General features: G+C 38.6%; 1 protein-coding gene across 3 annotated transcripts in view; it reads right to left on the bottom strand.

The window, feature by feature from the left end:
* The window catches only part of mdn1 (midasin AAA ATPase 1), a 279,890-nt gene that overhangs the window by 167,780 nt on the left and 84,658 nt on the right, over positions 1 to 27,452 (bottom strand). For all 3 annotated transcript variants that reach the window (XM_061900349.1, XM_061900350.1, XM_061900351.1), the window contains exons 31-43: positions 25,776 to 25,906; positions 22,468 to 22,606; positions 22,176 to 22,290; positions 16,129 to 16,356; positions 15,825 to 16,022; positions 15,464 to 15,672; positions 15,243 to 15,365; positions 13,853 to 14,050; positions 8,676 to 8,783; positions 5,361 to 5,549; positions 2,324 to 2,413; positions 1,978 to 2,241; positions 1,657 to 1,909 (exon numbers count right to left, since the gene is read on the bottom strand). In XM_061900349.1, coding sequence (XP_061756333.1) covers positions 1,657 to 1,909; positions 1,978 to 2,241; positions 2,324 to 2,413; positions 5,361 to 5,549; positions 8,676 to 8,783; positions 13,853 to 14,050; positions 15,243 to 15,365; positions 15,464 to 15,672; positions 15,825 to 16,022; positions 16,129 to 16,356; positions 22,176 to 22,290; positions 22,468 to 22,606; positions 25,776 to 25,906 — 2,245 coding nt within the window. The remainder of the gene's footprint in view (positions 1 to 1,656; positions 1,910 to 1,977; positions 2,242 to 2,323; positions 2,414 to 5,360; positions 5,550 to 8,675; positions 8,784 to 13,852; positions 14,051 to 15,242; positions 15,366 to 15,463; positions 15,673 to 15,824; positions 16,023 to 16,128; positions 16,357 to 22,175; positions 22,291 to 22,467; positions 22,607 to 25,775; positions 25,907 to 27,452) is intronic.

Raw genomic sequence — 27,452 nt, 5'->3', positions numbered from 1 at the left:
AACTCTAACCTTTGTAAATATTCAATTACACTGCACAAAGAAACAATGGCTTTCCCACTAAATATGGACGCACGATTAAAAGCAGAAAATGGCATACGCCCAGTAAAAATTCCGATGTAATCAGACCCCTGGAGATACTCATTGTCAAAGGGGGGTTTAGTGAGAACTATTGTAAATTGTTCTGGTCTGATTGGACACTTTTTGAGAGTGACGTAAAAGTATCGCTCCTCAAAATCAGGGGTCTCAGACACGCTATTTTGCTGCCCCCACCTTAATACGAAAGTTCAATGTTAACGCGGCCCGCAAGTTTTATATGAATGGCGCTTGACAGCTTTGTGTTATTTGGCTCCAAAATGGCTCTTTCAACGTTCTGGGTTGCCTACCCCTGCGTTAGTGGAAAAGCGGCAAATAAGTGAAAGCGACAGAAACGTTGCCATGGAGACGAGGGTTTTCTTACGTGCCCGACTGCAGTCACACCGTGACACCTGTCCGTCCGTAACAACAGTCCCCGTTAACCTGGACCAATTCATACCGTTATTTGTTTTCTTTTTAATTGTTTAATTTGCGTTGCCTCACATGATTAACACTACATATTTTTTTAAATAGGAGCTGTCACGCCAAATTTCTTCCCCCTACAAAAACCTTCCCCCCCCTTTTACTTCCGGGGTCATGATTAATACACACGTTTTTTTTTACGCTATATTATAAAATAATAACGCTATATTATAAAAATACAGACGTTTTGTTAATGTTATATTATAAAAAAATTAAATAAAATTAAAAAAACAATTTACAAACACAAGCTATGGAATGACTTAAGAGGAAACGTGAGGAAACGTAACCTCGGAAGTAAATGCTTGTGTTTGTAAATTGTTTTTTTAATTTTATTTTTATAATATAGCGTTAACAAAACATCTGTATTTTAATAATATAGTGTAATATTTTTATAATATAGCGTTAATAAAACGTCTGTATTAATCATGACCCCGGAAGTAAATGGGGGGGAAGGTTTTGGTTGGGGGGAAGAAATTTGGCGTGACAGAGCCGTCAGTTTTTTGCACTCGCTATCCCGGTACTTTTCCGGCTATTATCCGCTGACCACAGTGTTGCTGTAGGGAGGAAAAGCGGAACGACACACATTGCGGAAATAACATTATTCTCCGTGCGTTGGATAAATACAAATATAATCCGCAACCCCAAACATGTCTTTTTCATAGCCTACAGTGAAGAGAAAGGTTAGTGATGTGCAAAGACAATTCCAGGAAAAGTGGGAGATGCAATATTTCTTTGTTGAGCACAGGGGCACCCCGACGTGTCTTATTTACACAGAGAAAGTTGCGGTGCACAAGGAATACAATTTAAAACGTCATTATTCAACTAGACATGCTGAGGAGTATGCAATCATTATTTTTTTAAGAAATCTTTTCTTGCGGCCCAGCCTCACCCAGACTCTGCATCCAATGGCCCCCAGGTAAATTGAGTTTGAGACCCTTGCTGTGGACAACTCCCCAATCTAAAATCATTTAAAATGCCATTTGTAACATGAAAAAAGACCCCAAAAAAAGGGACAGAAGAAATTGAATTTATATTTCTAAACATGTGTTTGGCTTCACATGTTTTTTGCTCACTTATTTACTATGCAAATTAGACGGTTACCTGTAAACACTTTGAGTTTTCTGTTCAGCTTTTCCAGGAGGAGGAGGATGACTTCCAGTTTGTTTATGGCCTCAGAATTGACACTGAAGAAGGCTTGCTCCTTCAGCCACTGGCAAAACAGGCCCCACGTACGCAGCAGAAACTCGGTCTCTTTAAGGCCCGCATCCAGCAAAGACAAGCCATGTCGTGTTACCAGGGCGACCAAGTCGTCCACACTTTGAAGAACATGTTGCCATGGCCGCATGATATCCACCTAGAAAAAGATTGTCAGGTTGAATCTTTAGACAACGATGGCACACTACAAAATGAGTTCTAAGGTACCTGTTCAAAGCCTCCCAGCAACTCCGTCGTGTCCATGGTACTGTTGATTGCCATAACTCGGAGGCGGTTTCCTGTCAGGACAGCCAGTAGTTTCACCAGGCTGGTCTTTCCACTGCCCATTGGCCCAACTAGTATGGTCATCCAGCCCATTTCAACACATTTCATCAGGGACTCAAGTGGTCTCAGTGCTTGGTGTGTGATGGACAAAGGAGGATCCAAGCATACATGGGCTCCACCTTTACGCTGCAGGACAGAAAACCCCACCTAAAAGATGTTTAACGAAGAAAAAAAAATTTAATTTTTTTTTGCCAGTTGTAGGAGGAAAACTTGCTTTGACATCACTTACTTGCAAGTTGAGTGGTGTCATATGAAATTGTCCAGAACATGTGTAGGGCTTAAAGTCCTCCCCAAACACTTTCCTGAAGACAGCCAAAACCTGTGTGGGACAAGTAGAGGCTCAACAATGAAACATCATATTTCAAACGAATTACCAAAATAAATCTTTTACAGATTTCAGGTACAGGCAGATCTTAGGCGTGCTTGCACCTAGGGCTGGGCGATATATCGATATACTCAATATATCACGGGTTTGTCTCTGTGCGATATAGAAAATGACAATATCGTGATATTCGAGCATACGTTCTCACACATTTGCTGTTAGCTGCGGGCATTACACTACAGCAGGGGGTCACCAAAACGGTGCCCACGGGCACCAGGTAGCCCGTAAGGACCAGATGAGTCGTCCGCTGGCTTGTTCTAAAAATAGCTGAAATAGCAGCACTTACCAGTGAGCTGCCACTATTTTTTAAATTGTATTTATTTACTAGCAAGCTGGTCTTGCTTTGCTCGACATTTTTAATTATAAGAGAGACAAAACTCAAATAGAATTTGAAAATCCAAGAAAATATTTTAAAGGCTTGGTCTTGTTTAAATAAATTCATTTCTTTTTTTACTTTGCTTCTTATAACTTTTAGAAAGACAATTTTAGAGTAAAAATACAACCTTAAAAATGATTTTAGGATTTTTAAACACATATACCTTTTAAATTCCTTCCTCTTCTTTCCTGAGAATTTAAATCAATTTTCAAGTAAATTAATTTATTTTATTGTAAAGAATAATAAATACATTTTTAATTTAATTCTTAATTTTCGCCGAAGAATATTTGTGAAATATTTCTTCAAACGTATTATGAATAAAATTCAAAAAAATTATTCTGGCAAATCTAAAAAATCTGTAGAATTAAAATGTAAATCTTATTTCAAAGTCTTTTGAATTTCTTTTAAAATTTTTGCTCTGGAAAATCTAGAAGAAATAATGATTTGTCTTTGTTAAAAATATAGCTTGGTCCAATTTGTTATATATTCTAACATAGTGCAGATTGAATTTTAACGTATTTAAAACATGTCATCAAAATTATAAAAATAACCTTAATAAGGAAAAATTACTAATGATGTTCCATAAATTCTTTTTTAAATTTTTTCAAAAAGATTCCAATTAGCTAGTTTTTCTCTTCTTTTTTTCAGTTGAATTTTGAATTTTTAAGAGTCGAAATTGAAGATAAACTATGTTTTAAAATTTAATTTTCATTTTTTCTCCTTTTTAAACCGTTCAATTAAGGTTTTTTTCATCATTTATTCTCTGCAAAAAAACCTTCTGTAGAAAGAAATAAAATGTACGACGGAATGACGGACAGAAGTACCCTTTTTTTTTTCGACATTTATCTGTTTCTATATATATTTATCGTGAGAAATCATTAAGATGATCAGTGTTTCCACAAAGATAAATATCATTAATTATTAACAATAACATAGAGTTAAAGGTAAATTGAGCAAATTATTTCTGGCAATTTATTTAAGAGTGTATCAAACTGGTAGCCCTTCGCATTAATCAGTACCCAAGAAGTAGCTCTTGGTTTCAAAAAGGTTGGTGACCCCTGCACTACAGGCTCTTCTCATTCTTTCTTGTCTCTCCTTCTCACAGAGACTTAAAACAAGCGCACCTTCAAACATACGTCACATTAGGGCTGGGCGATATTGGCTTTTATTAATATTGCGATATTTTAATGCCATATTGCGATATACGATACATATTACGATATTTTGCCTTGGCCTTGAATGAACACTTGATGGTTTGGCTTCAAGCGGGAATATGTCGAACAGACAACCGTAATTTGTCTAGTGCAGGGCAAAAGCGTTGCTACAAAAAGTAGCATTACTGCTATTATGTAGCATCATTTGAAAAGTCACCCAAAAGAGAATGAAGAGTGCTTAAACTCTGCATGTAAACATCTCCGTTCGGTGCTACACCCACAATATGCCGAGGCAACCATTTCCAGATCAACACCGTATGAAAAAAATAGTCCACAACAGAAAGAGATAACGTCCGCAGGAACCTACCACATAGTGAAGGACGTACACAATTTGATTTCCTATTATGAAGCTCATTTTTATTTGACAGTTATTGAAATATCTTGTGTGACATCATGCACAAAAGTGCACTTTATTTGTTTTAAACTATTGTAGTGGCGTTCTGTACAAAAAGTGCACTTTAATTTAGTATTGTTTTGATACACGACGAGTTGAGTTTATACCAAAATGGATACATGGATGATACAGCAGAGGATTGGGAGATTGTCATGTGGTCAGATGAAACCAAAATAGAACTTTTTGGTAGAAACTCAACTCGTCGTGTTTGGAGGAAGAAGAATACTGAGTTGCATCCCAAGAACACCACACCTACTGTGAAGCATGGGGGTGGAAACATCATGCTTTGGGGCTGTTTTTCTGCTAAGGGGACAGGACGATTGATCCGTGTTAAGGAAAGAATGAATGGGGCCATGTATTGTGAGATTTTGAGCCAAAACCTCCTTCCATCAGTGAGAGCTTTGAATGGTTGACCAAATACTTATTTTCCCCCATAATTTACAAATAAATTCTTTAAAATTCCTACAATGTGAATTCCTGGATTTTTTCTTCCACATTCTGTCTCTCACAGTTGAAGTGTACCTATGATGAAAATTACAGACCTCTGTCATCATTTTAAGTGGGAGAACTTGCACAATCGGTGGCTGACTAAATACTTTTTTGCCCCACTGTATTGTGTATCGTGACATGGCCTAAAAATATAGAGATATTAAAAAAAAAAAAGGCCATATCGCCCAGCCCTACTTGCACCTATACCCAAAGGACAACCAATCAAATATAACTATGATCAAAGTGGTCTCCCATGATCTTTGTATAGTGGTAAAGATTCCATTGCAATATAAAATTTCACTAACGTGTTAAAGCTGAGTAAACAGTAGCTGCACATTGATGTGTAAAAAGAGGGGGCTTCAGACAACTTTTTGGGGTCAAAGGCATTAACAAAGGGTTAAAACGGATTACCTGTGCCTTGTCAGCCTCGGTTCTCATCCTCTCTGCATACACCAAAGCCACATGCTGACCAGGGTTAATAAATCCCGGCGACTGGTCTGCCTGTATTAGCTGACACCAGCGGAATATGTCACGCAAGTTGAACTCCCAGGGGCTTCCTTTCTGACCCCAATGTCGCTGGACACTCACCTCCTGGACAAGCTATAAGAAGGTGATGTAGAAAAACAGGACTAATGTGGAAACAAAGTCAAACTTTTCAGTGTGTATTTGACAACACTTAAACATAATGTAAAAATCATAACACCGATTACTTCCAATAAATAAACTTGATGTGAAGCTGTTCAGAGAAGCAAGATGAAGATGGCTTTAAAAGGAAGAAGTACGTTCTTGATAAGTGGAACAAAAAGTGCTCCACGGTGAGTCAAACGGATTTGGAATTGATGGATTTGTGGCAGGATGTAGTTTCCATTCTATTACTGTTAAGTTTGAGATTCTTGATAGAAAACCAATAATAAATACCCTGAATAAAACTACAGAGAACTGGGGGAAATTTGGTAAAAACGAGAATTCAAACTTAAAATTGTGTATAGCGACGGAGATAAATATATTTTTAAATCCTAGTCATATTTGAAAACATCTAAGTGTTGTGCATGCGTAGACCTTGAAACTTGGAATGTGACTAGTAACCATAACACCCTCCTTATCTCAAATGTCCCAGGCTAAGAAGAACAAATAAGGGTATTCGTTCCGGTAGGTGGGGGCAAGCGAAATAGGGAAAAAGGGCCAAACTTCCATATTATGGCCGGATCAACTAGGGCGATGCGATTTGAATGTGTCGTGCATAGATTTTGTCTCCCGAAGCTTTGGGATAAAATCTCTAAATAAGCTACTCTGTCTGGGATTCATTTAAAACCAGCTTATGTGTCATCAAACGAACCTGGGGGGGGACCAGCAGAAGATCTGGTCCAAACGCAACAATAGCAACGAAATACATTTAAAATTTAAGGTGGCCACTTGGAACCATGGAACTGGCCAAATGTATGGAGAATCGGGATTACTGGAAGTAACGATGGAACTCTCGTCTGAGGACGACCTAGAGAGACTTGAAGTTTACATTCATACATTCATTGTGGAAATGGATGATGTGTTAATTTTAGGCCCTTGAGGGTTGATTTGAACTGTTCTCTTACCAACACAATGTACATCTTCATTGACTTGTAAAAACAAGAATCAGAAACACAGGTCTAACATCGGGATCATCTCTAACTTGTGAAGGTAAAAATTAACATTTATTTATACATACAGAGTAACCTCACTAATACGTAATTGGTTAATGTCCCTTCGCAAGTTTCGACTTGACCTGACACTTTGTATCACAATCAAGTTTAGTTAAAGTACCAATGATTGTCACACACACACACACACACACACACACACACACACACACACACACACACACACACACACACACTAGGTGTGGTGAATCATTTTTGGTGATTTAACCCCCATTACCAACCCTTGATGCTGAGTGCCAAGCAGGGAGGGAATGGGTCCCAATTTTATAGTCTTTGGTATGACTCGGCGGGAGTTAGAACTCACAACCTACCGATCTCAGGCCGGACACTCTAACCACTATTCAAAAATTCTACCAGAATAAGTAGAGTCTTTTTCAACTGTTTTATTTCCTGGCACAGACTGTCCATTTAAAGATTTTTGTAGGGTTGATGTGGGATTTTAAGAAGTCGTGTGCCCCAGCATCTCATCGGCATGCAGCTATTTCTTTAGTCATCACTTGTGAGCACAGTATTCATATCAATTGTTTCAATTACAAAAAGATGTTAGAAAGTGTTTGAGTGTGTGGTAAAGGTTAATAACACCGCATGCAGGGTTTTTTTTAAAGACCTAAAATGCATACAGTATTTATATAAATCTGAATAAATATCATCCCTACTTTGCGGAAATTGCCCTACCACAGATACTGAAATGACAGGAAACCTAACTCCCGCAATTAATGAGGTAACATTGAATATATTTGAACCTGATTTTATAATTTTGACATTGTGCAGTGAAGCGAAGTGAATTATATTTATATAGTGCTTTTTCTCTAGTGACTCTAAGCGCTTTACATAGTGAAACCCAATATCTAAGTTACATTTAAACCAGTGTGGGTGGCACTGGTACCAGGTGGGTAAAGTGTCTTGCCCATGGATTCAACGGCAGTGACGAGGGTGGCGGAAGCGGGGATCGAACCTGGAACCCACAAGTTGCTGGCACGGCCGCGTTACCAACCGAGCTATACCGCCCCAAATAAAAATAATTGGAGAACATTCAAACTGGCAACCCCCATTTTTGGTACAACTTGATGAGCCATCCTGGAAAAATAAATGTTCGGATAAAACAGTAACTGCCCAAATAACGGACATTCATATGAATGACGAGTAACGTTCAAACCAAAAAGACAATATATAAATAAAAAAACGCATGCAGTAAAACAAAAAAATTAAACATGATTCTGTTTTTTGCTTAAGTAGCAACCAAGTGGGTTATTTCCAAAAAAGTAAAAAAAATACTCTGACGAAAAGACAATCAAACAATGACATTTTGAACTATTTATACTTATTACACTGCAAAAAGTCAGTGTTCAAAAACAAGAAAAAAAAATACAAAAATTAGGGGTATTTTATTTGACCTAAGCAAAATTATCTGCCAATAGAACGACAAAATTCGGCTTGTCAAGACTTTCCAAAACAAGTTAAATTAGCTAACCTCAATGAACCCAAAAATACCTTAAAATAAGTAAATTCTCACTAATAAGTGCTCTCTTCTGGGTAGAAAAACAAATGAGACCTTTTTGCCCAATATGTTGAAAAATATTCTTAAATTATTGCTAGTGCCATTAGGGCATCATGATTGTTTTTCAAGCTTGAAGTAAGAAATTATTACTTTGAAAAAGTAGTTTTATACTGTTGATGACACAGCTTTGCAACAGTTGATATTCTAGTTTCAAGCAAGTTTTACTCAATATAGGTCATTAAATATCAGCAACAAGCTTTTATATCTTACTGAGATCATTTAAGACCAAAACCCTTATACAAAAGTACAACATAAAATCTGCTTAGTGAGAAGAATTATCTTATCAGACAGAAAATAAGCAAATATCACCCTTATTTGAGCTATTTATTCTTACTTAGATTTCAGTTTTTGCAGTGTATAAATGGTTTAGCATTCATTCACTTTAGCATTCATGACTCCTTAAGATTTGGCACACACTTGTAGCGCAGCAGTGAGGCTTAAGTGGTCATCGAAGGACAACAAATAAAAACTTACCCTATCACTGAACTCGACCATTCGAGATATGATTCGTTTGTCAATGGTGGGAAACATGGAATTTCCTATGAACTCCATGTCTTGGTTGGTCAGCTGATCCACAAACACCTGGAAATAAAATATTTATCAGGTTTTAGATAGGCAACAACAAAAAAAGAACAAAACGGCATAATGTAATTTGATTATGAGTAGAGATGTCCGATAATGGCTTTTTTGCCGATATCTGATATTCCGATATTGTCCAACTCTTAATCTGCGATTCCGATATCCACCGATACCGATATATACAGTCATGGAATTAACACATTATTATGCCTAATTTTGTTGTGATGCCCCGCTGGATGCATTAAACAATGCAACAAGGTTTTCCAAAATAAATCAACTCAATTTTTGGAAAAAAAATGCCAACATATTTATTATTGAGGTCACAAAGTGCATTATTTTTTTAACATGCCTCAAAACAGCAGCTTGGAATGTGGGACATGCTCTCCCTGAGAAAGCATGCGGATGTTGAGGTCGGCGGGGCTGGGGGTAGCGGGGTTGAGGTGTATACTGTAGTGTCCCGGAGGAGTTAGTGTCGCAAAGGGTTCTGGGTATTTGTTCTGTTGTGTTTATGTTGTGTTACGGTGCGGATGTTCCCCCGAAATGTGTTTGTCATTATTGTTTGGTGTGGGTTCACAGTGTGACGCATATTTGTAACAGTGTTAAAGTTGCTTATACGGCCACTCTAAGTGTGACCTATATGGCTGTTGACAAAGTATGTCTTACATTCACTTGTGTGTGTGAAAAGCCGTAGATATTATGTGATTGGGCCGACACGCAAAGGCAGTGCCTTTAAAGTTTATTGGCGCTCTGTACTTCTCCCCAATCCATACAGTGGCGTTTTAAAAAGTCATACATTTTACTTTTTAAAACGGATCCCGATAATTTCCGATATTTCATTTTAAAGCATTTATCAGCTGATAATATCGGACATCTCTAATTATGAGCGAACTGTGGTGCTGAATTACCCCCAGGGATCAATAAAATACTTTCTATTCTATTCTATAATACGAATAGCACTAATTAGGGGTGTTCCGATCAGGGTTTTATGCTGCTGATTCTGATTTACATGTTATTTTTTAATATACATTTACGGTGAGCGATATTGACAGGGTAGCAATACCAACCCAATATTTAAACTAGCTCCCTAATAACTTTTGTTGCATACAATTTTTTGCGCAAAACAAAGTCAATAGTACACAATGATTAAACAAAAGCAAAAACTACCTTCTATTACTCAATTAAATCCTTTCGGTTTTGCCCTCAAAGTCCTCCCGTGAGATTTATTCCCACAAAAAAGGTATTTTGAAGAAAATCGGCGATCTATTCACACTAGTAGCTAACATAAACTGATACTACCGTTGGTATCAGCACTACCAATACATGGATCGATTCATCTTTCTCTTATGTGTATAGGCCTGGCTGCTACACAGCAACAGACACCATTATGTTATCCTCTCTCTAGATTTGTATTTATCTACTTGTTAATTCCCCGTTATTAGCTGCTTATTTATTGCTGTAACGTAGTTCCATCTACACTAAGTTTACAAAGCACTTATTTATTCCGTTGTTTCAAGCTAGTTTAGCAGCTAATCCAGTGATAACATGTAAGAAATGTTGTTCGTTTGCCGCAATGGGGGATCATTGACTTAGGGGAGTATGAAGATACACAGTTAGCTGCTCGCCGCATCTGTCAACAGGGGGACTAAAAATAAATAGTGTCAGCCAGAGGTGACCTGATTTTGTGATCATCATTAATAGGCATGAATCAGCACCGCCAACAAATGTACATTTTCATGGAATTTGACCAATTCTGATTCGGGCTGCCGCTATCGATTATTGAGTAATTGGATTAATCTCACTTCATATTCTCTTGCTCATTTTAAGGGGAAATTACTCAAAATAACTGTTCTTTAATAAACGCACAAGGGATGCAAAACAATAACAGTGCGATACGTTTTTCATAACATGGTCACTACTGCCTAGTTTCTATTGTTATATTCTTATTTTACTGTTATTGTATTTCCTTGAATAGCCGCCGGGGCGCTAATTAATTTAAAACCTCTTCTTACTCCTGCGCTTATTCAAGGCATGCGGTAAAAGTAAGCAGGCGCTAATAATTTTAAAACCTCTTCTCACCCCTGCGCTTACCAATGGCATGCAGTAAAAAATTGAGTGTAAAACAAAAAAAAAAAAATGTAATTCAAAATTATTCTGGGGCCGCAGCCCGGTGGCTGGGGGACCACTCTAAAAAATGTCATCTCGACCGCCTTTACAGCATGCTATCTGCGTGCCGGCCGGACGCATACATTTCGCTGCTTCTCATGTGAGATTGCAATGCGTACTTGGTCAGCAGCCATACCTTTTACACTGATGGTTATGATATAAACAACTTTAAGACTCTTACTAATATGTGCCACACTCTGTGGACCCACACCAAACACATTTCTGGAGAACATCGGCTCCGTAACACATTATAAACGCAACATAATAATTACCCACAATGCCACCCATCCATGACTCTTGGCTATATTACACATGCGCCTCCAAACCCGCCCACCCCAATTGACGCACGGGGGGGTTTGGTGCTAGGGGGTGTATAATATAGCCAAGAGTCATGGATGCAGGGCATTGTGGGTAAGTGTTATGTTGCGTTTATAATCTGTTACAGAGCCGATCTTCTCCCGAAATGTGTTTGGTGTGGGTTGACAGTGTGTGGCGCATATTAGTAAGAGTGTTAAAGTTGTTTTATATCACAACCATCAGTGTGATCTGTATGGATGTGGAACAAGACCCTGGTTTACATAGTATAAGCAAAAAAAAAACTCCTCCACCATTTTGAAAATGACGACAGGGGAAGCGTCACTCGTGATGTCATGAATTTGACCCGGCGGTAAAAGTAAGCATGCGTTAATAAATTTGGGGAGCGAGTTTGACCCGGCAGTTATTCAAGGCAGGCGCACATAGTAGGCTATTCAAGGAAATACGGTATATTTTTATTCTCATTGTTGCTTTTTATTTTTATTCTTATTGTAATATTTTAATTCATTGTTATTTATTAATTTATTTAAGTTATTGTAATATTAACACTGCTGCTGGAATTTTAATTTTCCTGAGGGAACTCTCCTGAAGGAATCAATGAAGTACTATCTATCTCTCTATCAACATTCAAATTGCATTTTTAACATAACATTTAACAATTCCATTTTAACATCTGTGATTGGCATAAGAAAAGTTCTTTTGCAATTGTTTTTTCCCCACTACAATAGGGCGGAACACATCCTTGCTCAGGCATGCATTCCACCAGCTTCTCAGCTAGAGCTGACCAATCGATGTCTAAAACTGGATCTGACCTATCCAAGTCTATGAACATGAACTGATGAAGCACTACTTAGATGAGAGGCGAAACATCTCCTAAGACAAACTCAACAGTACGGTTGCGATCAATTAAATGCCCTGAGCGGACTGAGAACATCCACAGACATATTTTAACATATGTGGATTAATAAAAATAATGAATGTCTTCGCTGTTTGCCCCCACACGGATCACAGTACCCAAACATCACGGCTCTCACGTGTACGCATATTTCAAGTTTCAGTCTGGGTTTGATATATTTTTCTTAATTACACTCATTGAACGATAAATCAAACCAACAGAATATAAATTAGAACTGTTTTCTTATCTACCATGGTCGATCATTTGCCGCATCCACAACACTAATGATTAGAGGTGGGGGAAATAATCGATTTTTAGATGCATGGAAATTTAGATATGGACGATTATAAAATTGATAAGTAAACGTCAATTAATAATCGATTTATTTCTTGTAAATTAAGTAATGCAAACAGTTCTAAAATGTGTCTGACTGCAGCGAGCTACCTCACCGAGAGATCAGACCAGCTCCTTTATTTTAGGGCACTTATATTCCAGTTTTGCACACATTTCTATTAATTTAATAAATGTGATGGGAATAAATTATACTTTTTTGTTAGTACAAATGCACTGTTTTTCAAAATTGCAAGTGATAAACGCTTATTTAATGAAACAAAAGAAATTGTAAAACTGTATCAATATACATAAATTAAAAGATGCATCAATAATCGATTTTTAATCAAATCGTAGCTCCTGAATTGTAATCGTAATCAAATCATGAGGTGACCAAAGATTCCCACCTCTACTAATGATACACTTTGTCACTCCATGACACAAAGCTGACATGCAAGCTGCTTTTTCTTAAAAGATAATATACCGTATTTTTCGGACTATAAGTCGCAGTTTTTTTCATAGTTAGGCCGGGGGTGCGACTTATACTCAGGAGCGACTTATGTGTGATACTATTAACACATTACCGTAAAATATCAAATAATATTATTTAGCTCATTCACGTAAGACTAGACGTATAAGATTTCATGGGAGTTAGCGATTAGAAGTCACAGATTGTTTGGTAAACATACCATGTTCTATATGTTATAGTTATTTGAATGACTCTTACCATATGTTACGTTAACATACCAGGCACCTTCTCAGTTGGTTATTTATGCCTCATACAACGTACACTTATTCAGCCTGTTGTTCACTATTCTTTATTTATTTTAAATTGCCTTTCAAATGTCTATTCTTGGTGTTGGGTTTTATCAAATAAATTTCCCCCAAAAATTCGACATATATATGTTTTTTTTTCCTTCTTTATTATGCATTTTCAGCAGGTGCGCCTTAACTCCGGAGCGACTTATATTCCGAAAAATACGATAAACTAAATTTATCCACTCTGAGTTTGTTTCAGCCCGTTCACCAGACTTAAAACATCAAAATGAAACCATTGATTTTTCTGTATGTGGCCCTAAGTGAAAAAAAGTTTAATGACAAATGAATGTATTTAAAGTGATCTAAATATAATTATCAGTTTTAGCTAGTTTGTTATGTCTGTGTTTTTCAGAATCTGTTTTGATTTGTCCATGATTGTTGGACAACGACAATGCACTTAAGCTCCAAATGTGCTTAAATGAAAACACATTTTTTCAAATGAACAAACTGTAAATTCGAAGAAAATGCACCAATCCAGCAAATACAGTATGTGAAGGCCAGCAGAAAATCACAAGTATGGCAACATTTATTTGTCGGTATTTATTGTTACCTGTGTGAATCTGTTCAGGAAAGATTTAGGAAGCCCCTTACGGCCGCCGCCTTGAGTGTAAGGATTTTGACAACCGAAAATTTTTGTCTTCTCGTGCTGAACTTGGAAGGTCACGCCCAGCTCGGGAATGAAGACTTCTGCTCTGTGATCGAAGCATGCATTCAGTCCTTCCAACACTGGCTGAGATGCCAGGTTCAGCTGTCAGGATAAAGAAAAAGGCAGTTTAAATCTTCGGATGCATAATAGGGGAGATCTTCAACAATTCTAGTCTCAAGTCTGGTTACAAGTCCAACTAGCACATAGTCATTTTCTTTGAAGTTCATATTATTCAGTCAGCAGGTACAGGAGGTCCTTGCTCTATGTACAAGCATTACGAAGGTAATTTAAGTCGAGTTTTAGTGTTGTAAGAAGAGTTTTAGTGTAAATTAGAATTTGTTGGAACTCTAATCTTGTGGAACAGTCATGGTTGACACATCTCTTCAACGTTACTTGGAAGTTTTACATCATCAATGATGAAGAGCATTTGTGTTTACATATCATTTGAGAGCACAATAGACAGTATCTCTGGTTTTAGAAAACGGGTTGTTGGTTCCTTTTTTCCAGAAGGATGATCGGAGGGTGTGTTCCAACTATTAGAGTGCCGTAGAGAAGGGTATGATCGTAAGTCTAACCACAGCTACAGGAGGTGCAATGTGGATTCCATCCTGTGCAAGGGTACTGGAGGGTGCACGGTATTTTGGACTTTGAAAAGGCAATTGACTATGTCACTCGCAGTGTTTAATGGGGCACTGCGTAAGTATGGAGTTTGATGAACGTGGACCCCGACTTAAACAAGTTGAAAAACTTATTGGGGTGGTACAATTTAGTGGTCAATTGTACGGAATATGTACTGTACTGTGCAATCTACTAATAAAAGTTTCAATCAATCAATCAAAAAAAGCACTTTAAATGTAGAAAGGTTTAGTTAAGAAACCATTCTGAGCCTTATCTTATTCATTTTTTATTTTATATATGTTTACCACATTAACCTTGGCAATGGACCCTCTGTGTATATGTATGTTATGCCATTGTTTACAAATTTAGTAAATAAATAACCAAAATATTTATATTTTGTTGTTTTCTTACTGTACTGAAAATGAACCGAACCGTGACCTCTAAACCAAGGTACGTACCGAACAGAAATGTTTGTGTACCGTTACACCCCTAATATATACTTTGTGATCATTCTTTTTTCCATAACCCCGAGCTCCAGTTGGGTCTCAAATATTTTGAACATAAGTCCCAGTCAAGTCCATGTCTGTGTGTGTGGAGACTCAACTCCAAGTTACTGACTCTGTGTACTACAGGATTTCAAAGAAGCAGTAAACATGTTTGGTTCAATGGTTTGTACCTCATCAAGGAGAATCCAGTGGCCTGCCTTCAAAGCAGCCAGAAGTGGACCATCCCGCCATGCAAACTGTCCTCCCTTTCCTCCTTCCACGGGGAAATCGGTCCCAAACAAGTCAGTGACGTCCTGTTAAGGAATCGGACATCAACAATGATGAAGAGTATTAGTGTTTACAGATCATTTGAGAGCACAATAGACAGGCACAATTCACAAATGTGACTTACAGTTTGCTCTGACAGGTTGATTCTGACCAAGTGGTTCCCCGAAGCTTTAGCCAGTGCAGACACAAGACTTGTTTTGCCCACACCGGGTGACCCTTCCAGTAGGACAGGCCTCTGCAACTTCAATGCCCGTAAAAGCCTTTGAGCATTCATTGCAGTAGTGCCTGCTGCAATGGTGTAGTCAGATAAATCATCACTCTTGTTAAGAGGCCCTGTCCGGACGGAAAAAGTAAAGAATTTGTAAGGGGGTACGTATACAAAATAAGTCGGGTCTCAATTACATTCTTTTCCCACATTGACTGAACAAAGCACTTCCAGTCAAAGATTAGGTTCCAGATATTGTGAAATACTTCTATAACTGCACCTAGAGTAATGTAGAAGGGATGGATGCCAAAGAAGTCTTCACCACACTGAGGTTCACGCAGAAAGTTGGAGTCATACATCCTAAGAGCCTCAAGTGTCTCTTGATCCACTTGATTCATTTGACTCAAGCGCAGGTGCAAAAAGGCCAAGCACTTCCTGCGTGCTGTTACGGCATTGTGGGAACACGAAACAGTGGTCCCTTGGAAAAAGGAATAAAATACAGAACTCAGAGTTTAATCTTTTTTTTTTTAACATTTTCAATTGGGGAAAAAAGTCTCAATTGGTGTGAAAAATAATTAGCTCACCTGAACCAATACCATCTATATAAACCAGACATGCAGCGTGGATGAGAGCTATAGCAACATCAAGTTTGTGGTCCCACTCTGCACATTCGTCTCCATCCCGCTTGCACATGACATTGATGAAGCTAACCCACGAAAGAATGTCTCTGACGCTAAGGATGCAGCGTCGGCCAAAATCCTGAAGGGTCAGCCACTCTATAAAATCCAGGATGAGGTCAGCAATATCACCACCTGTGTTTGAGAGTAGGAAGAACATCTTTAATAATATTTACGTTTTAAAATACATCCATCCATCCAATTTCTACCGCTTATTCCCTTTGGGGTTGCGGGGGGCGCTGGTGCCTATCTCAGCTACAATGGGGCAGAAGGCAAGGTACGTTTTAAAATAACAATAATAAGAACAGACGATTTTTGGAGCAGGTATTTAAACGTGTGCATTGACTTATGGCTGGGAGGCAAGATTCCCATTAGGCCTGTGGTTCTCAACATTTTTCAGTGATGTATCCCCTGTGAACATTTTTTAATTCAAGTACCCCCTTATTAAAAGCAAAGTACTTTTGGTTGAAAAAAAGAGATAAAGAAGTAAAATACAGCACTATGTCATCAGTTTCTGATTTATAACATTGTATAACAGTGCAAAATATTGCTCATTTGTAGTGGTCTTTCTTGAACTATTTGGAAAAAAAGATATAAAAATAACTAAAAACTTGTAGAAAAATAAAAAAGTGATTCAATAATAAATAGATATTTCTACACATAGAAGTAATCATCAACTTAAAGTGCCCTCTTTGGGGATTGTAATAGAGATCAATCTGGATTCATCAAGTTAATTCTAAATTCTAAAATCTCAGCCACAATCGGACGGAAGGCGGTGTACACCCTGGACAAGTTGCCACCTCATCGCAGGGCCAACACAGATAGACAGACAACATTCACACTCACACACTAGGGCCAATTTAGTGTTGCCAATCAACCTATCCCCAGGTGCATGTCTTTGGAAGTGGGAGGAAGCCGGAATACCCGGAGGAAACCCACGCATTCACGGGGAGAACATGCAAACTCCACACAGAAAGATCCCGAGCCCGGGAGTGAACCCTGACTACTCAGGGCCTTCGTATTGTGAGGCAGACACACTAACCCCTCTGCCACCGTGAATCAACTTATTTTGTGAAATGGTTTCAATGCCTTCAGTGTTTATTGTAACCTTAATCTTAAATAGCGCGTGATTTCAACCAAAAAATATAAAACAAATACTGTATTGTTATACCCGTTTTATATACCAGACTTCAAAATAGACACGGGATGGCAGTAAAATCACATACACAGAGTTCATTGCCAAATTACTGTAATATTTTAACTAATTACATTTTAACTGATAATAGCAGTAATTGATTATAACTATAAAAAGAAAAAACACCAAAGGCTTCCTTAAAGTCCGCCGCCTGTCTTTTGTACAAAACCCAAAACCAGTGAGGTTGGCATGGTGTGTACTTTGTAAAAAAAAAAAAAAAAAAAAAAAGAAAGAATACAATGATTTGCAAATCCTTTTCAAATTATATTCCATTGAATAGACTGCAAAGACAATATATTTAATGTTCGAATTGAGAAACGTCATTTTTTTTTGCAAATAATCATTGATTTAGATTTTAATGGCAGCAACACAATGCAAAAAAGTTGGCACAGGAGCTTTTTTACCAACGTGTTACATTGCCTTTCCTTATTTTATTCTTTGTTTCAAGGGAGCACTGTGTCCTGTTCCCACACTTTCTCTACTCAAAGTAGAAAGTTTTGGAGGAAAATCATGTCTTTACATCTGGAGGGGTACACAAATTTAGCATTCAGGCACACTTTATCTGTAAGTATTACATTTGTGTGAATAATTTGATAACATACTATTTTATACTCCTTCAACACATTGAAAAATATGTAACTGTTTAATTGTATTTATGGCGGAAGGATCTGTGTGGTAATAATGTTTGGACACAGTGTATTATGGGTTATGGCAGTCAGGTATGGTAGAATCGAGCCACACAGTTTTTTGACCTTACTCTTACTTTTTCTTACTCTTTTTTACTGCAACACACTCACTCTATTTTGCTACATATATTTTTTCCCACATCGTTATTGTTCTGACGTTTTTCAATTAAAGTTGACAAGTAAACAATACACAAAACAAAGAGGAGCGTCAGGAGTTTTGTTTGTTGTTGCCGCAGCAAGCGGAAGCAGGACAAAGTAGAGAAGCGTCTAGCTGAGGCTTCATTAGGAAACTACAGACATTATCGAGTGGTAATGCTGTGATCATGATATGCTAATGAGAAAAGGGATACATTTTTGCAGCTGATTTTTCGCTGTCATATAAAATTAATGTCTGCAGTTTTTTACTCATGTGAAAATCATATTTTGTCTCTTGTTTAGCCAGATTTCCTTGTTGTTCAGCAATGTTCTGTTTCAAACAATATTTAGTGATATGAAGATACAGTATGCCGTTGCCATGGAACATGTAACCTCTAAGAGATTTATTAAAATTAGAGATGTTTAATAATGGCTTTTTTGCCGGTATCTGATATTGTACAACTCTTTATTAGCAATACCGATATCAACAGATACTGATACGTACAGTCGTGGAATTAACACATTAGTATGCCTAATTTTTTATTGTTTAACGCATTCGCTGGATGCATTAAACAATGTAACAAGGTTTTTCAAAATAAATCAACTCAAGTTATGGAAAAAAATGCCAGCATGGCACTGCCATATTTATTATTGAAGTCACAAAGTGCATTATTTTTTTTTTTAAAAGCCTCAAAACAGCAGCCTGGAATTTGGGACATGCTCTCCCTGAGAGAGCATGAGGAGGTTGAGGTGGGTGAGGGTGGAGGTGGCAGGGGGGTGTATATTGTAGCGTCCCGGAAGAGTTAGTGCTGCAAAGTGCTGTGGGTAGTTGTTCTGTTGTGTTTGTGTTGTGTTACGGTGCAGATGTTCTCCCAAAATGTGTTTTTCATTTTTGTTTGTTGTGGGTTCACAGTGTGACGCATATTTGTAACAGTGTTAAAGTGGTTTATACGGCCACCCTCAGTGTGACCTGTATGACTGTTGACCAAGTATGCCTTGCATCCACTTGTGTGTGTCAAAAGCGAAGATATTATGTGACTTGGCCGGCACGCAAAGGCAGTGCCTTTAAGGTTTATTGGCGCTCTGTTCTTCTCCCTACGTCCATGTACACAGCGGCGTTTTAAAAAGACAAATTTTTGTTTTTGAAACCGATACAAATACTTTTGAAACAGATACCGATAATTTACGATTTTACATTTTAAAGCATTTATCGGCCGATAATATCGGAAGTACGATATTATTGGACATCCCTTAATAAAAATAGTTTATCTATCAATAAGTCAACGTTTACTTACACAGCCCTTAATCACAAAAGTTTAAAAAGGCTGCAAAAGCCACAACAACAACATCCTCGGCTCAGATCACACCTCAGGGCAAGGAAAAAACGCAACCCAATGGGAACATCGTGAAACCCTGGAAGGGACCGCAGATTTGGGGACCCCTCTCTTGTGTGACCGGTGCAATGGATGCCAAGTGAATACTGTTAATAATGTGAGAGCCCAGTCCATAGTGGGGCGGTATAGCTCGCTTGGTAGAGCGGCCGTGCCAGCAACTTGAGGGTTGCAGGTTCGATCCCCGCTTCCGCCATCCTAGTCACTGCCATTGTGTCCTTGGGCAAGACACTTTACCCACCTGCCCCCAGTGCCACCCACACTGGTTTAAATGTAAAAATTAGATATTGGGTTTCGCTATGTGAAGCGCTTTGAGTCACGAGAGTAAAAGCGCTATATAAATATAATTCACTTCACAAATATAATTCACTTCACTATTATTCATAATAATTTTTTGATGCTAAACATAGCACCAAAGACACTCTAACATCCGTTGTATACATGTAACAATGCACACATCTTTTCTGTGTTTAAGTTTCCTAAAGAAAAGTGTTCATTTGGAAGTTATGGACAATACAAGTAAACCATAAATGTGCTTTTTACAGTGTATTTCATATTCATAAAGACATTGACAAATGTGGTTGCTGCAAACTATTGTGTTTTTGACTTTGCTCCACTAGATATCTGACATGCTGAAAAACGTGTTTGTTTGCTTTACAAACATTCACTCTGCTTTCAATTGACTTTTTGCGAGAATTACCCTGTTTGTATCCAAGACGAAAGCATTAGGTGAAACCCAGCAATTATCTCTCACTTCAGTATATTATTATTTTACTGCATTACTATTCTTACAACAAAAAAAATGAATAATCATTATTTTATTTTATATTCACACAATCACACTTATAGTTCCGGCTGGGTTAAAGAGTGACGACCAATTCCGTCCCCAGTAGCTATGGTGAATTGCATGGTAAGTGCTCCACTGACCATGGCTTTTTAAAATGATCTTAAAGGCCTACTGAAACCCACTACTACCGACCACGCAGTCTGATAGTTTATATATCAATGATGAAATATTAACATTGCAACACATGCCAATACGGCCGGTTTAGTTGACTAAATTGCAATTTTAAATTTCCCGCGAGGTATCCTGTTGAAAACGTCGCGGAATGATGACGCTTAGGTTGATGCGTGCTTGTGACGTTATTGGTTGGAGCGGACATTTTTGCCCAGCACCACTCACGGCTAAAAGTCGTCTGCTTTAATCGCATAATTACACAGTATTTTGGACATCTGTGTTGCTGAATCTTTTGCAATGTGTTCAATTAATAATGGAGACTATAAAGAAGAATGCTGTTGGTGGAAAGCGGTGGATTGCAGCTGCCTTTAGCAACCAAAACACAGCCGGTGTTTCTTTTTTTGTTGTGAAGCTTTAATATGGAACAGAGCGGTCAAACGAACATGTTTCTCAACCAGCAAGTTTTTGGATGAGAAAATTGTGATATTAAGTCGGCTCTTACCAGAGACTTGGGCGGAGTTTGCGTCCTCCTGCAGCAGCTGTCAAAAAGGCAGCTGTGACTTTCTTGGCTACCCCATATGGCTTCACTCAGAGACACTGGCGGTCACCGCAGCCCTCTGACTTTCAGGTATGACTTTATAAACTCACTAAAACACTAGTAACACAATAAGCAGATAAGGGATTTTCCAGAATTATCCTAGTAAATGTGTCTAATAACATCTGAATCGCTCCCACTGCCGTCTCCTTTTTTTTTCTTTCTTTTTTCTAGTGCTTCAATCTAACTTTCCTCATCCACAAATCTTTCACCCTCGCTCAAATTAATGGGGAAACCGTCGCTTTCTCGGTCCCAAACGCTCTTGCTGCTGGTGGCTATGATTGTAAACAACGTGAGGATGTGAGGAGCCCTAAGATCCATGACGTCACGCGCACATCGTCTGCTACTTCCGGTAAAGGCAAGGCTTTTTTATTAGCGACCAAAAGTTGCGAACTTACTAAATCCTTTCAGCAAAAATATGGCAATATCGCGAAATGATCAAGTATGACACATAGAATGGACGGCGTGGCGCAGTGGGAGAGTGGCCGTGCGCAACCCGAGGTTCCCTGGTTCAAATCCCACCTAGTACCAACCTTGTCACGTCCGTTGTGTCCTGAGCAAGACACTTAACCCTTGCTCCTGATGGGTGCTGGTTGGCGCCTTGCATGGCAGCTCCCTCCATCAGTGTGTGAATGTGTGTGTGAATGGGTAAATGTGGAAGTAGTGTCAAAGCGCTTTGAGTACCTTGAAGGTAGAAAAGCGCTATACAAGTACAACCCATTTATCATTTATTTATTTACCTGCTATCCCGGTTTAAAAAAGAAAATCTAATTTCAGTAGGCCTTTAACTCAGTCAACATTTTCAGGGTTGATCGAACTAACTAAGATCAGCTGTTCTGGAACCCAATACTCAAGAGTTTCCTATCTGAGAGTAAATCAACTCAAACTTAGGGTTTAGAATTAGAGTTTGTTGAAGTAATACCACCAGACCTGTTAAACCAGCTAAAATCACGACACATTTTAAAATGGCAATTGTTTTTTTAAGCTATTTTACCATCTAGTGACAGCCCAGGGCGCAGATTGTGTTGGATGATCTGACAAAGGTCAGTCCGTCCGTTGCTTTGAGGACACCAGATCTCAGTAAAACGGTTCCTGAGTGCAGGAGAAAGCTGTCCAAAAGTAAAAAGTGAGAAAATACATCAAAACGATTGCCTCAACATGGAAAATAAAGATACAACTGACATTCATACACATCAAAATTTAGTTAATTTGATACCTGTTTGCGAGCAAGTACATTTTTAAACGTTCTGTTACAAATACGCACACACAAAAAGTATAGAATTTACCTCCTTCTTGCCAAAATCTCCTCCAGGGTTCATGGTGGCAACCAAACGAAAACCTTCAGCAGCTCCGATGAGCTCCACGTAATTATCATCACCACTGCCTTTCTCCGCCAGAACAAGTGACTTCTCTGTTTCTAGAACACTGAAAACAAAAAAACGTTTATCTACCTGTGTTTTGCACAGAGAAAAATGTGTGTGCACAATAGATATTTTTAAATTGTTGGGAGGTTTAAGACAGAGGATTTGTCACAAGTGTCCAAAATGTTTGCATGGTCCCCCCCACAGGTGTCAGCCTGCTTGCTCGTCAGGGATTGAGTTAAGATCAACAGAAACTATTTTCCAACTCAATGTCAGAACAAAAATTTTACTTGGCCTTTGAATGACTGAAGTTGGCATGTTTCTAGATTTTTGTCAAACTGCTGCACCCCTTGTAGTCATCAGGTTTCTCTCCTCACATATTAAGAAGTCCTGTTTGAAAAGCATAGTTCCACACCTGCCTAAAGATCTTTTCTGCTGTGAATTGGCGATACATAAATAAAACTAACTTGACATAAAACCTTTGAAATCATTTCTTCGTCCAGTCTTAATGTGTAACTGGGTGTTTAGTCCCTCCAGGATTTCATAGGCTTTTTTTTTGTTATTATCACAGCGTCTGAATTTAAGGAAACTTTTTCAGTAAGTTGTGGCAAAAGTTGCAATGATTTGAAGATATTTTTTTTCCAATAACATTGAATCAACTTATTTTGTAAAATGGTTTCAATGCCTTCAGTGTTAATTGTAACTTTAATCTTAAATAGCGCATGATTTCAAACGAAAATTGGAAAACAAATACTGTATTGTTAGACCCATTTTATACCCGACTTCAAAATAGACACGGGATGGCAGTAATATCACATACACAGAGCTCATTGTCAAATTACTGTAATTTTTTAACTAATTACAGTTTAACTGATAATAGCAGTAATTGATTACACCTATAAGAATAAAAAACACCAAAGGCTTCCTTAATGTCTGCCGTCTGTCTGTCGTACAAAACCAGTGAGGTTGGCACGTTGTGTACTTTGTATAAAAAAAAAAAAATAAATTAAAAAAAAGGATTCCATGATTTTGCAAATCCTTTTCAACTGATATTGAATTGAATAGACTGCAAAGACAATATATTTAATGTTCTAATTGAGAAATTGAATGTTTTTTTGCAAATAATCATTAATGTAGAATTTAATGGCAGCAACACATTGCAAAAAAGTTGGCACAGGGGCATTTTTACCACTGTGTTACATGGCCTTTCCTTTTAACAACACTCAGTAAACATTTGGGAACTGAGGAGACCAATTTTTGAAGCTTTTCAGGTGGAATTATTTTCCATTATTGCTTTATGCACAGGTCAAGTTGTTCAAGAGTCCAGGGTCTCCGTTATGGTATTTTAGGCTTCACATACATACACATTTTCAATGGGAGACAAGTCTGGACTACAGGCAGGCCAGTCTAGTACCTGCACTCTTCTACTATGAAGCTACCGCAGTTATGACACGTGGCTTGGCATTGTCTTGCTGAAATAATCAGGGGCGTTCATGATAACGTTGCTTGGATGGCAACATATGTTGCTCCAAAACCTGAATGTACCATTCAGCATTAATGGTCCCTTCACAGATGTGTAAGTTACCCATACCTTGGGCACTAATACACCTCTGTATCATCACAGATGCTGGCTTTTGAACCGTACGCCTATAACAGTCCGGGTTGTTCTTTTCCTCTTTGTTCCAGAGGACACAACGTCCACAGTTTCCAAAAACAATTTGAAATGTGGACTCAGAAGACTTTTCTACTTTGCATTATTCCATCATAGATGAGCTCGGGCCCAGCGAAGCCAGCAGCGTTCTGGGTGTTGTTGATAAACGGCTTTCGCTTTGCATGGTAGAGTTTTAACTTGCACTTACAGATATAGCGACAAACTGTCACGATCCGCTATGCGGATCGTTTATTGTTTCACCGTTTATATGTTTAGTTCCAGACTCGGCCAATCCCTGTTTTTGTGCACTTTCTGTTTTGTCTCGTTTCCATTGTTTCGTCATTTGTTCACCTGCTCTGGCGTCAGGCGCACCTGTGTTCTAATTATTGTTTGAGTATATAAGCCTGCGTTATTCCTTAGTTCGTCCTTGGTCCATTGTTTGCTTTATGCAACAAGTCACGGTTAGTATCCTGTTTTATAGATTATTTTGTGCTAAGTTCCGCCTTAGCTTCGCGTGCGCTCGGCACGTCATTTGTTTGTACTTTTGTCTCCTGCTAAGTTTTAGCTTTAGCTTCCCATGCGTAGGCGCTTTGTTTTTCCCTTTTTTGTCAGTGTTCTTTTTCTTCTTATACATTAAAATCAAATTCTTACCTGCACTCCTGCCTGACTGGTCGTGTGCATCCAAGAGGTGGAAACTCCGCGCAACAAGTGCGCCGCGTACTTGTGACACAAACTGTAGTTACTGACAGTGGTTTTCTGAAGTGTTCCTGTGCCATTGTGGTGATATCCTTTACACACTGATGTCGCTTTTTGATGCAGTGTCGTCTACGTGCAGTGATTTCTCCAAATACTCTGAACCTTTTGATGATATTACGGACCGTAGATGGTGAAATCCCTAAATTCCTTGCAATAGCTTGTTGAGAAATGTTGTTTTTTAACTTTTCGACAATTTGGTCACACATTTGTTCACAAAGTGGTGACCTTCGCCCCATTCTTGCTTGTGAATGACAGAGCCTTTCATGGAAGCTGCTTTTATACCCAATCATGGCACCCACCTGTTCCCAATTAGCCTGTTCACCTGTGGGATATTTCAAATAAGTGTTTTTTGCCATGTTGTAGGCATGAAATTCCAAATGAGCTAATAAATGCAAAAAAATTATGTTTTCCAGTTCGAAGGTTAAATATCCTGTCCTTGCAGTCTATTCAATTGAATATAGGTTAAAAAGGATTTGCAAATCATTGTGTTCTTTTTTTATTTACGATTTACACAACATGCAAACTTTATTGGTTTTGGGTTACGTAATTCCCTTACCCTGGATGAATAATGGTTTAATAAATATGCAAACACACGTAAACTAGGATGTGAGGACGCAGATGTGTCATTGAAGGCTTAGCGCTGTTAACGGACCGGAAGCAGACGCGAGCTAGGTGAGAGGATTACAATTATGTCTTTTCACCAAACTGCCAGAGACAGATCTGATTGGCATTAGGCTCAAAATTCTTTGCAGTCCCAAAGATTACCTTACATAGAAATCAAAAACCTGAATCATGTTTGTGTGTGTGTGTGTGCTATGTTGTCCACCTGTTAAGTCGCTCAAGGACCGAGTCGTCTGCCAAGGATATTTCGTCCAATAGGAGCACTCCACCCTGCTTCATGGCTAAAACCAAAGGGCCGTCATGCCACTCAAAAAGCCTGCATTCATCACCATCCCCCTGCAACCATACACAGGACAGCAATTTGAAATGCTTTACTTGGAATGTATTTATTTATGATTACGTACTTTAAGTTATTCATGTTCCCATTAAATTTGACTGAAATTCAGACATTGGTGATGCTATAAAGTGTTACAATTCCAGTAAAGCATGAGTTAGATGTGAATTCAGCTACATTTTTTTGGTGTCGGATTGTCCATTTGATAGATAGATAGATAGACAGATAGTACTTTATTTATTCCGTCAGGAGAGTTCCTTCAGGAAAATTACAATTTTCAGCACAATCTCATTCAAGATCAGACAAACATTACAGGGAGACAGAACAGGATCGCTGACGGGTCTGCCGGCTTCCAGCGCCCCTTACAAAAAAGATGACATACAGGTAAACAAGGGGGGTTGGGAATAGAAGATTAAAATAAAATTAAAAAATCGGTCTTAGCCTAGGCCCTGGAGTGGGGGTGCAGACTGAGGCCAAGGGAAAAAACAACAACAACAACAAAAAAACAACAACTCATAGCCATAGTACACATCCCTCTTCCATGTGTGTAAGAGGGAAACATCAAACATCAAAGAACACAGAGGACATTAAAGACATTAAAGCAGCAACACAGAGGACATTAAAGACATTTGGCAACAATAGCCACGTTTCCATCAAAATGTCCAGGAACTTTCATTACCAGGATAACCCACTGCAAAAACTGAGATCTAAGTAAGATTGATTATCTCAAATAAGGGTGATATCTGCTTATTTTCTGTCTCATAAGATAATTATTCTCACTAAGCAGATTTTATGTTGAAGTGATTTACTTGTTTCAAGTGTTTTGGTCCTAAATTATCTCAGTAAGACATTAGAAGTGAAGTGAATTATATTGATATAGCGCTTTTCTCTAGTGACTCAAAGCGCTTTACATAGTGAAACCCAATACCTAAGTTACATTTTAAACCAGTGTGGGTGGCACTGGGAGCAGGTGGGTAAAGTGTCTTGCCCAAGGACACAACGGCAGTGACTAGGATGGCAGAAGCGGGAATCGAACCTGCAACCCTCAAGTTACTGGCACGGCCACTCTACCAACCGAGCTAAGCTTCTTGCTGAGATTTTATGACCTATATTGAGTAAAACATGCTTGAAACTACAATATCAACTGTTGCAAAGCTGTGTCATCTACACTCACAAGTATAAAATAACTTTTTCAAAGTATCAATCCATCCATCTTCTTCCGCTTATCCGAGGTCGGGTCGCGGGGGCAGCAGCCTAAGCAGGGAAGCCCAGTCTTCCCTTTCCCCAGCCACTTCGTCTAGCTCTTCCCGGGGATCCCGAGGCGTTCCCAGGCCAGCCGGGAGACATAGTCTTCCCAACGTGTCCTGGGTCTTCCCCGTGGCCTCCTACCGGTTGGACGTGCCCTAAACACCTCCCTAGGGAGGCGTTCGGGTGGCATCCTGACCAGATGCCCGAACCAACTCATCTGGTTCCTCTCGATGTGGAGGAGCAGTGGCTTTACTTTGAGTTCCTCCCGGATGGCAGAGCTTCTCACCATATCTCTAAGGG

The sequence above is a fragment of the Nerophis ophidion genome, linkage group LG05, assembly GCF_033978795.1.
Source record: "Nerophis ophidion isolate RoL-2023_Sa linkage group LG05, RoL_Noph_v1.0, whole genome shotgun sequence".
Lineage (NCBI taxonomy): Eukaryota > Metazoa > Chordata > Actinopteri > Syngnathiformes > Syngnathidae > Nerophis > Nerophis ophidion.
This window is presented reverse-complemented; position numbering and strand designations above follow the sequence as displayed.